This window comes from Loxodonta africana, chromosome 23, assembly GCF_030014295.1.
Source record: "Loxodonta africana isolate mLoxAfr1 chromosome 23, mLoxAfr1.hap2, whole genome shotgun sequence".
Taxonomy (NCBI): domain Eukaryota; kingdom Metazoa; phylum Chordata; class Mammalia; order Proboscidea; family Elephantidae; genus Loxodonta; species Loxodonta africana.
In genome coordinates, this window is record NC_087364.1 from 60,354,487 (window position 1) to 60,369,820 (window position 15,334).

The 15,334-nt window shown below is 38.5% G+C and overlaps 1 protein-coding gene across 8 annotated transcripts in view; it reads right to left on the reverse strand.

The window, feature by feature from the left end:
• The window catches only part of ATR (ATR serine/threonine kinase), a 99,852-nt gene that overhangs the window by 62,221 nt on the left and 22,297 nt on the right, over positions 1–15,334 (reverse strand). For all 8 annotated transcript variants that reach the window (XR_010319141.1, XR_002787273.2, XM_023555461.2 and 5 more), the window contains 6 exons: positions 14,651–14,836; positions 8,500–8,592; positions 7,060–7,190; positions 3,612–3,755; positions 1,701–1,794; positions 611–736 (listed from right to left, as the gene is read on the reverse strand). Coding sequence is in view for 6 of the 8 variants with exons in the window: in XM_023555461.2 (XP_023411229.1) it covers positions 611–736; positions 1,701–1,794; positions 3,612–3,755; positions 7,060–7,190; positions 8,500–8,592; positions 14,651–14,836 (774 nt within the window). In the remaining 2 variants the exon portion in view is untranslated. The remainder of the gene's footprint in view (positions 1–610; positions 737–1,700; positions 1,795–3,611; positions 3,756–7,059; positions 7,191–8,499; positions 8,593–14,650; positions 14,837–15,334) is intronic.

Sequence of the window (15,334 nt, forward strand, 5' to 3'; positions counted from 1 at the left end):
AAGTAGATCCTCAGGCCTTTTTTCTGAAGCACCTCTGGGTGGATTCTAACTGCCAACCTTTCAGTTAGTAGTCTTGGGACCCAGGGCCTCCTAGTCATCTGATGTTTTAAATACCAGTTTTCACTGTCATCAAGGTTAGGGATAAGCTACATGACACTGCCAAGGGACAGAAAAAAGTTCACTGGTGCCTTGAAAGACTAAACTTAAAATTTTAGCTTCACAAAAACTAATGAAGAGTGTTAATCCAGTCAAAATGGTAAAATTACTGACATTTCATAAGACAGATATTTACTTATATAAGCAAAGGACTAACTGCTGCTATACAAACACATACACTTTTACTTAAGGAAGACGTAATAACCTAAAACATAACCACCAAATCGTGACCCTTCCAAAAGCACTCTATAAGCCCCTAGTGTTCAGCCTCAAAGGCCATCTCGCAGATTACTCGTTCTTAGTCAGATGTGACAAGCTAAGTAAAAAAAAAAAAATCACATTTCACTGAATCTACTAAATCCCGAATGAGAATCCCAATTTGCCACCCTTTTCTTTAAACCTTTCAACCTTTCTTCCCTATTGATGCTTTTTTAAATGTATCATCTTACTATACCTGATTTTTATACAAGGTTTCCTTCAAGCTGGTAAGAGCATGAATGCGAACATCCACATTTTCATGCTGAATTGCTTTCATGGACAGCTGAAGAGTTGTTTGAAGGTTGGTGCTCTCAGAAGTCTCCTACGCAAATAGCATAGAAAGGTACCTTATTAATTATTAACCACTTTGAAAACCATTTCTGAAGGCCTTGAGTAGTTAAACTATACCCCAAGTACAAGACATTTTAAAAAATAATAAAACTTCTATCCCTTCCTTCATACAGTATATGTCATTTTTGGTAATTATCTGAGAAAAAGATTCTGTTCTAAAATCTTTCAAATGACTGAAACATTTTACACCCACTAAATAAGAATTCACTTACCTAAAACAAATGAATCTTGATCAGAAGTACAAGTTTCTCTTAACTTACAAAGGGCTACATAAAAGCCTTGAATGAAGTCTATGGATTAGGCAAATAATTCACTCCTTACTTTTATTACTTACTTTCTTAGGACTATAATGATTTACCAAATAAGGGAAGAAATAAAGTCTTCAGACCAATCTTCGGCTCTGTAGTCAATACCTTTGCTACTATGACCCAAGGTTAGGTATCACACTGTCTGCCACAATGTGCTAATGGAATCCTTATTAATACTTTTATAATTTCAGAGAGGCCACTGTACTTAAAGGTGCTGGAACTACAGATCATTCCTCTCCTAGAGTCAGATCTGAGATGTGCACGCCACAGTTAAGAGCACCATGGAACCCGAATCCTCCCACAGTGGTCCCTTCTTTGCACAGGGCAGCGTAGCTGTGGTAGCCTCTTCTTTTGGGAAGTGCAAGGAAGGACATGTTGACCTGGGTAGCAAAGGTACAAGAATTCTATTCTTGACTTTCTGTTCTAATGCGATTACATCAGTAAACTAAAAGCTAAAACTTCCCTCCAAAAGTCATGGATTTATTATAGGATTATCTAGTCACCAGGAATTAACCAGCAAAATATTATCCCCAGGTATGACTCCAAAGAATCTCTATTCAGTGTTTTAGGACTTGAGAACAATTTCACATCCATGAACTCCTAAACCACAAATTAAAAATTAAATACCTTTCTGTATTCCTGGAGAACTGCCTTTATTGTTTCTAGTTCTGGATGATCAGGTAAAAAATATATTTCATGAAGAAAGTCTTGCACAGCATCCCTAATAGTTATTTGAAAAAAAAAAATTTACAAATAATACGAATTCTAAAAATGTAAAGTAGAGACTGAAACTGAGGCCAATTTAATTCACACAAGGGCTAGCTGATTACTGACATGCAAAGAATTCTTCTTAACTATCTCTAGGATGTTCAGCTAAACTAATGCAAATAACAAAATCTAAGAAAATCATTCTGTGGTAGTTGGTTACACTTGTGGCCTTCAAAAAAACCATGCTTCTCAGTACACACACCCATATATAGTCCCTTCCTCTTCAATCTTGGCTGGGTGTGTGACTTGCTTTTAACAGACATAATGTGCTAGAAGAGACACTGTGCCAGATTGGGGTCTGAGCCTTAAACAGACTTGGCAGCTTCCGGATTTGTGCTCTCGAGAGCCCTGAGTCACTATGTAAGAAGTATGGCCATGTAGAGAGAGAGAGAAGCTCTGTGACTACACAGAAAGAGGGAGATACCCAACCCAAATTACCTATCAGGGACCATTGGCAAAACAGGCAGAAGAATTACCCAATTGAGTCCAGGTTGACTGCAAAATCGTTCTGAGTCTAAGTATGAATACTTTTAAAGCTTAGCCTTCATTAACTCATACACAAATACGTATTAAGTAACTACTACATGCTATTATTTGCTAAGCACTGAGTCGACGGCAGTGGGTTTTGGTGTTTGGTGCTAGACACTGAGGATGCAACAATAATTCCTTCACTCATGGAGCTTAAGGTCTTCTATCTAGCCTGAGTGAGAGGATTTTTTTTATGATATGAAAAAAAAATAGAGAAATGATTCCTCTATAATAAGAAAAAATGACTGTATTTGCAATTATAACCCAAATTAGCACTTGAAAAGTGATCTAGATCAGTCATTATGTGGTTTTGTAAATACAAAATATCAAAAATAAAAATATCTTTATTTTCGTTGAATAAAAGCATATTAACCCTTCTTTCAGTGCCTTCTCCCTGACTGGACAATCACCGAACTCGATTAACGGGAGCGGCATACAGGTAAATAAATAAGTAGAACTTAAACCTTCACTTTTCAGAATCCAAGGAACTATGATATACAAACAGTAAGCGAAAGAACGGAAAAGAAAATATATAGGAGAACATTCCGGCCTAAAAAGCAGGCTGAGTTAAAAAAAAAAAATTGTAAAGGTATACTTCGTGTTTTGGTAATAGCAGTCCAGACTGGCTATAGCCTAAGGCCTGTGTTATAAAATCAGGGGAAAGAATTCCAAAAAATAAGACGTGGCCAGGTTTTGGAAAGCTTTGACTGCTAAGCTAAGCCACTTGGAATTCACCAGTTATAAAGTGGAGAACCACAGAATGTCCCAGTCTACTGGAATGATACAGGTAAAGGGGTAGTTTTAAAAGGGTATTCTAGCAACACTATGAAGAAACGAGATAAAAGTTTAAAGGAAGAAAGACTGGTTAAAAGGTAAATGCAATAAAGTAATATGGGTTTCAACCGAGGTAAACTGCAGAAAGCAGGTAAGTAACCTTCTTAATCTTTTTCATTCTATTCAACTGACTTTTAACTGTGACAAGGTAAACTCAGCCTAACCCATTTCAGAACTGATGACAATAATTGAATAACTGAACTGCTGACCTACTAATTAATCAGATATAATTATAATTGAAGCAATGCCAAAACTGAAACTGATTTAAAGCACGTCAATTATTTTTGTTCACTGATGAACTATACATTCAAGGGAACGGGAAACGGTGCATATTACCAACAATAAACCTTGAGACATAAAAATAGGCCTTTAAAAAGCTGCTATCTGTATTAATTTTTGTTACAATACCTGTTTTCGATGATGAGGTAGTGGAATATAGCTGCAGTTTCTTTAGGCTGGACGTGTATGAGAGGTAACAAAGCTACGATGACATGACTGAGAAGGGAGCCTAGATAAGCATGATCCAGGCAACGAACAAAGCAGTCCCAAGCTCTACGTGAAAAAATAAATAAAAATTAATAGTCATATTATTTTTATTATTTGTAAAGGTCCATCAGTAACACTTTAGCTAAAAAAATGATACATTCTAACAATAGATTACATGGATAATATAAAAAAAGGAATGAAGATCATCAGTACATTTTCAAATAGAGTGAAATCCAGCAAATATTAAGTCAAAAAAGCAAGGTGAAAACAGTTTATGGTACACTACATTTTGGGAGGTTAATATGAATAGCTGTATATGTATGTATGAGTATGTGTGTATTGGTTTACAGTCTTAAAAAGGAAAACTAAAATCAAACCCACTGCCTTCGAGTCGATTAACTCGGGGTGATCCTGTAGGATGGAGCAGAACTGCCCCCTAGGGTTTCCAAGGAGCAATTAGTGGATTCAAAATGCCAAGCTTTTGGTTAGCAGGTAAACACTTAACCACTGCGCCACCACCCAACAACTCAAACCTGCTGAACAGGCTTCCGTGACGCTTTCAGACTAAGATGAACCGGGAAGGAAGGCGTGGCAATCTACTTCGTAAAGTCAGTGAAAACCCTGTGGGTTACAATGGTCCGATCCATAACTGATCACAGCGATGGCCTAGGATGGAGCAATTTCATCATCAAAAAAGAACAGTGATTTTAATGGATTAAAATTAATCAAATTTATAAAAACCTGCTGCCAACTCAAAGGACCCTATAGGATAGAGGAGAATTGTCCCACAGGGTTTCCAAGGAGCAGCTGGTGGATTCAAACTGCCAACCTTTTGATAAGCAGCTGTAGCTCTTAACCACTGTGCCATCAGGGCCCCTTAAGAAGCAAATATATATATAAATTAATAGAAATAGATATTTGTGAGTCAGGAAGAGAAGGTAGATTTCTCTGAATGTAGCCCGTCACACAGATTTGAATTTGGAACTATATGAATATTGTACATGATTTTTAAAGTAAATAGAAAAATAGAAAAAGCAAGCCCTGAAGCGTTAAATGGAAACAAATGAGTTAATAAGTGACTTATTAAGTTGGTGGCGTATCTATACAGAAAAAAATTATTTCACCTGACTTTAAAACATATTATTCTGACTATACGTCTCTAACATGATATATTCTAAGGATAAAAAGAACATCCAAAAAGGCTAAAACTGCATTCAATAGTCTTATTGTTAGCAGTAATATTGAAATAGCCATTTTTAGATCATATATGTGTGTGTGTGTATATATATATATGTACAAACACACACACACACACATACATATAGGTAGGTTATATAGATAGGTAGGTAGATGAGCCCCCGGGTAGCACAAATGATTAAGCACTCGACTACTAGCCAAGAGGTTGGTGGTTTGAACCCAACCAGAGCCTCCTTGGAAAACAGGCCTGGAGATCTGCTTCTGAAGGGTCACAGCCTTGAAAACCCTGTGGAACAGTTCTACTCTGCACATATGGGGTCGCCATGAGTTGGAATCGACTCGATGGCAACTAACAACAATAATAGGTAAATAGATAATGTAACAAAAACAAACTAAACCTGACTTTTTGGTTAGCAGCCGAGCTCTTAACATGAGTGATTGTAAATCACTGTTGTTGCTGTTGATAGGTGCCGTCAAGTGGTAACTCCACACACAACAGAAGGAAACACTGCCATCCCTGTGATCAGTTATGGATCGGACCATTGTAACTCACAGGGTTCTCACTGACCTTAAGAAGTAGATCGCCACGCCTTCCTTCCTGGTGTGTCTTAGTCTGGAAGCTTCACTGAAGCCTGTTCAGCATCATTGGAATGTGCAAGTCTCCACTGACAGACAGGTGGTGGCAGTTCATGAGGTGTACTGGCTGGGAATTGAACCAGGATCTCCTGAATAGAAAGGGAGAATTCTACAACTGAACCACCACTGCCCCCTAAACTGGCCTAGGATGGAACAATTTCATCATCAAAAAATAATAGTGATTTTAACAGATTAAAATTAATCAAATTTATAAAAATCCATGTGATCAAAATGACACTAAAAAAAGAGAAAAATTCACTGGAGGTTCCTAAGACACCAATTCCATATTCTGAAAATTGATAAAGGGAAAGATTCAAGTATTTATCCTGCCTGCCCTGTATGAAAGGAGCCCTGGTGGTGCAGTGGTTAAGCACTCAGTGGTTTAAGCCCACCAGCTGCTCTGTGGGAGACAGATGTGGCAGTCTGCTTCTACGAAGATCTACAGCCTCGGAAACCCTACAAAGTAGGTCTACTCTGTCCTACAGGGTTGCTGTGAGTTGGAATCAACTCGACAGCAGTGGGTTTGGTTTGGGTTTATCCTGTATGAATTGTTTTTCCTATGTGAACTCTGTTTCAGGGTAATCAAACTTTTAATGAGAAGTTATGTTTTGTCTTAAGGTGAATTCCCCCTAATAAATGCAGAAGGAATAATAAAATCAGAAAACTTCCATTTTATCACCTATAGTGAAATAAGGGACCTAGGCAATGATCATTAATTAATGTTAACATGAAAAAGGATTAATGGGGAACTTTATAATGGAGGAATTCAAGTTGATATTAAACCTACCAATGAATCCTAGCATTACTAAAAGTAGGACAACCAGGTATTACACGGCTCATGTTGTGATGCAAGAGAAGCACAAAGCACCAGCTATGAAGTATTTTTTCATAATAAATTGAACCTAAATATAATCAAGCATCTAGTTGTAACTACCAATTTATAGGAAAAAACAGGAAGGAGGAGGAAAAACTGGGGGAGAGAGGAAGGAAGAGATAGAGGAACAAATTACATCAGCCATCAGCCAAATCCTACATGCCAAAAACTCAATGGCCCCAAAGAAGTAAAATGGGTGTGGGCCTGGGGACTTTAGCAGTAAGCTGTTTATAAGAGATACTTGTAAGAGGGGTCAAGTAGCCAAATGTGTTATGTGGACCTCGTTTGCATTCTGATTGCAATAAACCAACATCTTTTGGACAATGGGGAAATTTGAATATAGACTGAATTTTAGATGATATTAAGGAATTCCTATTCATGATGGTTATATTTTTAAAATGCCCTTATCCATGAGCTACAGTTGAAGTATTTATGAGTAAAATATTATCCTGGGATTTTATTTAAAATACTTGAATTAACAACAAAAAGGTAGAAATGGATAGATTTTAAAAGTTTGGAAAAAATTAAACACACTTCCTTTTCAATACAAATAGCCTTTCCACTTCATTTCAGTTTGAGCTCAATGTCCCACAAAGAGGCGAGAATTGAAGTTAGTGCTGCCGGGAAAGGTACAAACTTTAAGGAAGTCAGGCAAGCATTCACCTGCAGCACAGCTCAGGAAAATCGTCCTTGAATCGAAGGCCAGTTCTCAGAGTGGTCATCATCTTCACCCTCACGGAGCTGACATGTTTGGGCCCCATCAACTTCATCAACGACATCAAACTGTTCAAAGCCTGTGAAGTAAGTAGAGCTTTAAAAGAGAGCCTTTAAACAAGCTGGCAGGAGCCAATGAGACCTAAGGACAAGTGCTTCCCACCCTAACGTCAGGGTGGCGTGTATTCTCTAGCAACACAAGAGGTATGAATGTTGGCCAGTTCATTTTGTCCAACTTCTTATGTGGAAATTACAAATTTGAAAAATACAAGTTTAGTGTGGATTTTTTTTTTTTGGTGGGTGGGGTCCCTTGAAGGTAAGTTGTTATTTTTGTCCTGGCAGTCCTCTAGAACAGTAATTTTCGAATTCATTAAGGATATAATACCTATTGTTTAATTTTGTCATATGCATCCCAAACTGCTACAGAGCACTTAAAGAAACTGAACTGAATTTAAAACTCTTGAATATAAGAGCTTTGAAAAACAACTTTGAAGTCAATGGAGATTCCCATCAAGAGTTAAGGAAATTTTTGTCGCAATGGTATAAACTCAAGATGGCTTGAATTTAGTAAAACAAACAAGTAACTGACAGCTTATATACCCAGAAAACAAAACGTACATGGAACACAGACTCAAACCTGTGCCAACAGCCCCATATGATTTCCAAGGAGCACCTGGTAGATTCCAAATGCCAACCTTTTGGTTAGCAACCATAGCTCTTAGCCATTACACCACCAGGGTTTCCAATCTATACCCAGTAGTGACCAACTGTTACAGCAGTCATAACGAGGCTTCACTGTGATAAAGACATTTTAAGGTGACAAATACTGAGATTGCCTTACTTCAGAAAACCTAACATTTTTGGTATTCAAAAGCACTCTTGGCTGTGACCCACATCAGACCAACTGGGTCCAATAAGATTCAATTACGTCTGATTTATCAGGAAGAAAGCTGGTTTCTTCCTTCCACTGGGCTAGATATTGTGATGATGTAAGCCTGAAGCTGTTGGGCCATCACGTGGTACTTAAGTAGGGAGCCAATCCAGGGGAATCTGGGTCAAAAAGTTGATTGTGAACAGACTGTTTGAGTCTGAAAGCAAGTTATACCCAAAGGTATATTATCCTTGCAACACTTGTAGTTAAAGAGCTAACACATTCCTTTAAGCAGCTTGGGTTGAGTTTTCTGTCCCTTGTAAACAAAAGAAGTATAAGTGACACAATTTCTCCTTCTGGATTCCCAAAAAGCTTATACAAGTTGTTCAGAGATAAGGAATGTCATACATTTATTTCTTATCTTTGAGTGTACGTAGCTTAGAGGCAGAAATCACGTGTTTTGCATATTCTATATGAATTCTCTCCTAGCACTTTGGAACTCTACTCTCACTACCTACCATTTTCTTATCCTCAATGCCAACACTGGAGCTCAGTAGCTGCATGTTAAAAAATGCCAAAATGCCCAACAACTTGGGCTGCAAATAATCAGCCTAAGGGAAAAAAAGACATAAAACAGATTACATACATTTTATACAGATTGAGTTTCATAAATCAACAATTTAATCACTTAAATCACTTAATTAGCATCACTGATATTTTACCTAACTAGTTTGGAATATTGAAAATAAATATTTGGTGAATTAAGTATCTCCAAAAATACGTATTTTCACACATAGTATTTAAAGAAATTAGTGAAACTGATTTATAATCACCATGACAAAATGATTAAATACTGTACAATGAGAAAACTGTGAACTTTGGAATCATGCAATAAGCTGGGGTGGCCATCTCCGGGATCTGGCTCACTTCAGGATTCAGAGTGGAGAGGATATTTATTTTAAGAAGAGGAACAGAGAAAGACAAATGAGCACTTGCCTTTCTCTGGTCCTTACTCTATCGCATTTAGAGCTAAGCTGGAAAGAAGTACTTAATTAAGGAAAAGGTGCCATGCCAGAACAATGATCTTACATAGGGGTCAACAGCCCCTAAGGTAATAGTGGCAAAGGTCATGCGTACCAACAGTTATGGTCTAGATATCAATGACCATGTCACCTTGGGCCTCCTGGACTGAACAGAGTTAATTCTTGAGAGAAGGTCCTAGAGGACAGGGAATAGGCTTTAAGTCAGCCAAATTTAGGTTTGAATCCCAATTATGACACTTCCTACTGTATGATCTTGGGTAAGTTACTTAATTCCGCTGAGTCTATAAAATAGGGCAATGAACTCATGTATTGCATGGAGTTGCATGAAAGTTCAATGACATACCTCAAGAACTTAGTATATAGGTAAGTGTTAAATAAATTTAAGTTGTTAATATTACAACTAACTGAAAATGTGACTATTCGGCAAAGAAGAACATCCCTCTCTTTCAAAATCTTTATATATAGGCGGGAAAAAAAGGTCAAGAAAAAGAGCTGGGGAAGAATAGCAATTAAGGTATTTTCCAACTCTAGGAGAAAGGTATAGTATTTGATATTGAGGCATCTGATGTAGGTATCTCTAATATGTACACTGCCAAGGGGAGGAGATGAGTAGAAGGTTGTGTACTAACACCTAGTGAAGAGTAGTTAGGTGTCCTACAACTCTCTCCAGATCAGAAGTTGAGATAAACATCTCACCTGTCAAGCAGAGAGAATCATCTGGTTTTCAAGCCTAAAAATACATTTTGTCTGAAATCCTCTGACTTGCACTGAGACTCAACTTTGGCATAGGAAGCCACAATTCGCTAACTGCATGGTTCTGGCCTATGCTTTTTATATGAAAAGCAGATATAGATGACACTCACATAGTCTGCAATTTTAAAGCTCCTGCATTTAGACAAGTAATTCCTCCGGTTCCTCATTCTGTCATTCACCAAACATCTATGCATGCTACAATGTGTGCGGTAGAGCAGTATAAAATAAGCAGCCCCTTTCTCCCCATAAGCTTACATGGTAGACAAGTATGAGTGGAAGGCGCTAAATAAGTAAATACATAAAAAAGGTTGTGACAAGCGCTGTAAGTTCTCATGTGATGGAGAACCAGGATGGGGGAATTAAGACAGGGTGATCAGGAAACTCTGAGACCTAAACAATCAGAAAAATCCAGGCGATCATTCCAAGCAGAGAGAATGTCTAGTGCAAAGGCTCTGAAATGGGAAAAAGCTTGATGTGTTTAAGAAACACAAAGGAGGCTGTGCTGAACCAAGAAGAAAGGAAGAAAAGAGTGGTATAATATGAGAATGGAAAGGTAGGCAGATCATATATGGCCTTATAAATTTTAACAGCAGTGAAAAACCAGCAAAGGCATTTAAGCAGGGGAATGATAGGCACTGGTTGAAACTGTAAAAAGAGCACTCATATGCTGGTACAATTAAGTGATTGTTGGGAGGGAAGAGTGAAAGGAGGGGACACTGAGGAGGCATCCGCAATTGTCCTGGAGAGAAATGATGGCTGCTTGTGTGAGGGTGGTGGCAGCAGAGATGGAAAGATGTATTTTGGAGACAGATCTGCTAGGACTTTCTGATAGTTTCATTACAAAGGATGAAGCAAATGAAGGGATCGTGAATGCCTCCCAGGTTTTAATTCAAGCAAATAGGTACCAATTCCTGAGACAAGGAAGACTAGGGGAGAAACAGGTTAGTAACGGAAAATAAAAATTTCTTTTGATATGTTATGTTCAGACTTGTGTAAGATGCTTATAAGACAGGTGAGGCAGCTGGATAGCCTCTACTTGCCATCTCCACCCACTCCTAGATCCTTTCTCTGTCGTCTTCTGCCTTCTTCTATGCCTGGGCAGCTGACCAGACTGTATCACTCTGGATCACTTGCCCTCTGTCTTCCCACTGAATTCAGCCAATAGGAGGCACCAACAAAAATCAGAGGGCAGGCAGAAAGAGTGTGGTATTTCCCGCTCCCCCTGTGTTTTGAGGTGGTTCTGGCAGTGGCTGCATCCCTCTACAATGAGAGGGTTCCCTCCCATAGTTCTGGCTCTCATCTCAGCCAGGCTCTGGCAACATCATTTCTTCCCCTTGCCTAGGCCTACGGGGGTACATAAGTTTTCTGCTGTTGCTAATCCCTAGGCTTCTTAACATTCCCTGCTTAACATTTGCCCATGATGTTGAAAGAGCCCTTTTGTTAAATTATTTTCAGTTAAACATTTTACTGTGCGCCATCTGTTTTCTGCCAAGACCTAACTATAGTCATGCAAGTCCAAAGCTCAGGGGAGGTCTGCAATGGAATTTCAAGTAGGAGATCATCAATGTATAAATCATCTCCAAGCAAAGGACCAGTAAAATAATTTAAGGAAAATGTTAATAAGGAAAATACCCAGTTAGATATTTAGAGGATAAAATAAAGTAGAAGGAAAGAGCTAATAAAGAAGACTAAGTGACCCAACCCAGTGCCGTCGAGTTGACTTAGTCACCAGTGAAGCAAAAAAAAAATCAAGACAATGTGGTATCAGAGATGCCACATAGGAAGCGATGGTCAGTTGTGCTGAATGCTATTGAAAGATGAATAAAATGGGGACAGAGAAGTGAACGATGGATTTGACAGCAGGAAGACTGCTGGTGACCCTGACAAGAATTTCAGTAGCACAAAATCAGTTGGATTCCTCTACACCACCAAAAAGAACATCGAGGAGGAAATCACCAAAACAATACCATTTACAGTAGCCCCCAAGAAGATAAAATACTTAGGAATAAGTCTTACCGGAGATGTAAATGACCTATACAAAGAAAACCACAACACACTACTGCAAGAAACCAAAAGAGAACTACATAAGTGGAAAAACATACCTTGCTCGTGGATAGGAAGATTTAACATTGTAAAAATGTCTATTCTACCAAAAGCAGTATATAGATACAACGCAATTCCGATTCATATTCCAATGACATCTTTTAATGAGATGGAGAAACAAATCACTAACTTTGTATGGAGGGGAAAGTAGCCCCGGTAAGGAAAGCATTACTGAAAAAGAAGAACAAAGCGAGAGGCCTTACTCCACCTGATTTTAGAACTTATTATACCGTCACAGTAGTCAAAACAGCCTGGTACTGGTGCAGCAACAGATACATAGACCAATGGAACAGAACTGAGAATCCAGACATAAATCCATCTACATATAAGCAGCTGATATTTGACAAAGGCCCAAAGTCAATTAACTGGGGAAAAGACAGTCTCTTTAACAAATGGTGCTGACATAACTGGATATCAATCTGCAAAAAAATGAAACAAGACCCATACCTCACACCATGTACAAAAACTAACTCAAAATGGATCAAAGACCTAAGTATAAAATCTAAAACAATAAAGATCATGGAAGACAAAATAGGGACAATGTTAGGAGCCCTAATACATGGCATGAACAGTATACAAAACATTACTAATGATCCAGAACAGAAACTAGATAACTGGGAGCTCCTAAAAAACAAACACTTAGGCTCATCCAAAGACTTCACCAAAAGAGTAAAAAGACTACCTACAGACTGGGAAAAAGTTTTTAGCTATGACATTTCTGATCAGGGTCTGATCTCTAAAATCTACATGATACTGCAAAAACTCAACTACAAAAAGACAAATAACCCAATTAAAAAATAGGCAAAGGATATGAACAGGCACTTCACTAAAGAAGACATTCAGGTAGCTAACAGATACATGAGGAAGTGCTCACGATCATTAGCCATTAGAGAAATACAAATCAAAACTACAACAAGATTCCATCTCACACCAACAAGGCTGGCATTATTCCAAAAAACACAAAATAATAAACGTTGGAGAGGCTGTGGAGAGACTGGAACACTTATACACTGCTGTTGGAAAAGTAAAATGGTACAACCACCTTGGAAATCAATTTGGCACTTCCTTAAAAAACTAGAACTAGAAATAGAATTACCATATGATCTAGCAATCCTGCTCCTTGGAATATATCCACACCCACATTCACTGCAGCACTGTTTATAACAGCAAAAAATGGAAGCAACCAAGGTGCCCATCAACAGATGAATGGATAAATAAATTATGGTATATTTACACAGTGGAATACTGTACATAGATAAACAACAATGATGAATCCGTGAAACACTTCATAACATGGAGGAATCTGGAAGGCAGTATGCTGAGTGAAATCAGTTGCAAAAGAACAAATATTATATAAGACCACTATTATAATAACTGGAGAAACAGTTGAAACAGAGAAGAAAACATTCTTTGATGGTTACAAGAGGGACGAGGGAAGGAGGGAGGAAGAGGGGTTTTCACTAATTTAAGAATTATTTTAGGTGAAGGGAAAGACAACACAACACAGGTGAGGTCAGCACAACTGGACTAAACTAAAAGCAAAGAAGTTTCCTGAATAAACTGAACACTTCGAAGGCCAGTGTAGCGTGGGGGGAGGTTTAGAGACCATGGTTTCAGGGAACATCTAATTCAATTGGCATTAATAAAATCTATTAAGAAAATATTCTGCATCCCACCTTGGAGAGTGGCTTCTGGGGTCTTAAACACTAGCAAGTGGCCATCTAGGATGCATCAATGGGTCTCAGCCCACCTGAAGCAAAGGAGAATGAAGACTACCAAAGACATAAGGTAATTATGAGCCCAAGAGACAGAAAAGGCCACATAAACTGGAGACTACTACATCAGCCTGAGACCAGAAGAACTAGATGATGCCCAGCTATAACCGATGACTGTCCCAATAAGGAATACAACAGAGAACCCCTGAGGGAGCAGGAGATCAGTGGGATGCAGACCCCAAATTCTCGTGAAAAGAACAGACTTAATGGTCTGAGACTAGAAGGACGCCAGAAGTCTTGGTCCCCAGGCCTTCTGTTAGCCCAAGACATGAAACATTCCCAAAGCCAACTCTTCAGACAGGGATTTGACTACACTATGGGATAGAAAATTATACTGCTGAAGAGTGAGCTTCTTGGATCAAGTAGACACATGAGACTATGTTGGCATCTCCTGTCTGGAGGGGAGATGAGAGGGCTAAGGGGCTCAGAAGCTGGCCAAATGGACACTGGCCAAATGGACACGAAAATAGAGAGTGGTTGGAAGGAGTGTGCTGTCTCATTACGGGGAAAGCAATTAGGAGGAGTATGCAGCAAGGTGTATATAAATTTTTGTACGAGAGATTGACTTGATTTGTAAACTTTCACTTAAACCACAATAAAAATAAAAAGAATTTCAGTAGCACAACCAGAATAGAAGCCAGACTAGAATTGGCCGAAGAATTAAAGAGAAATGAAGCAGAGACAGAAACCTCTTTCAAGACATTTTGCTGATAGTCCTTTTATTCTCTCAAAGGAATGAGAGCAACTGAAAGAAAAAATAGTAAGTCTGAGGATTTATATATTCAGAGGGATAAATAAAACAGTAAAGTGACTTCAGGTAAAAATCCAAGCTAGGGAAGGATAAAAAGGAATAACATATCTTCTAACTTCTCTTCAATCCAACAATGGATTTAAATATAGTTAGAACTGATGAAGTTAGTCTGCCATGCCAAGGGAGGAGGGGTGGGGGGAGGGGGAGAGAAGAAGGTGCTGTAAACATACAGCGTATTTCTCACCATTAGTTCAGGCGATGTGATATCTCTTGGGCCCTGATATGGATCATCACTTGATGCAAATGAGGCAAGTATTGACAAACCATTGAAAACCTGCTGATAGTGTTCTCCAATACGTAGCAGTAATTCATTATGCAGTCCTTGGAAATCCTGTCTCAACAGGCTTCCCAGTTCAATTTCTGTTTCATTCTAAGCCAAAGACACATTTGACAAAAAAAAAAAAAAGTTTTTTCTTCATACTAACATCCTAGAAATAAGTACATTTATCAAACTCACCAGTGGTTCCACAGGAGAAAAGGCCTGGCGATCTGCTCCCATAAGGATTTCAGCCTAGGAAACCCTATGCAGCAGTTCTACTCTCAGAACCGACTCAGTCAGCACACAACAACAACAACAACACTAGTATATGAGGAGCTCTGGACCAGGTGACAGGATTTACTAATGGTGTTAAGAAATGACACTGGAAAAGGATTCTTATCCTGTTCTCTGCTGGTAGGTCACCCATGGGCCTATAGATAATGAAGACAAGGGATCAGACTTTATTTTGAAAAAAAAACTTAAAAAGAAAAGTTTTGGTTTTCTCTAATGTCTTATAATATCATCAATTTAGTATCCATAGACCTGTATCACCAGGGGGGGAAATACAGTATAGTTGCTGAGGGCATAGTCTTTCTAGTCAGACTGCTG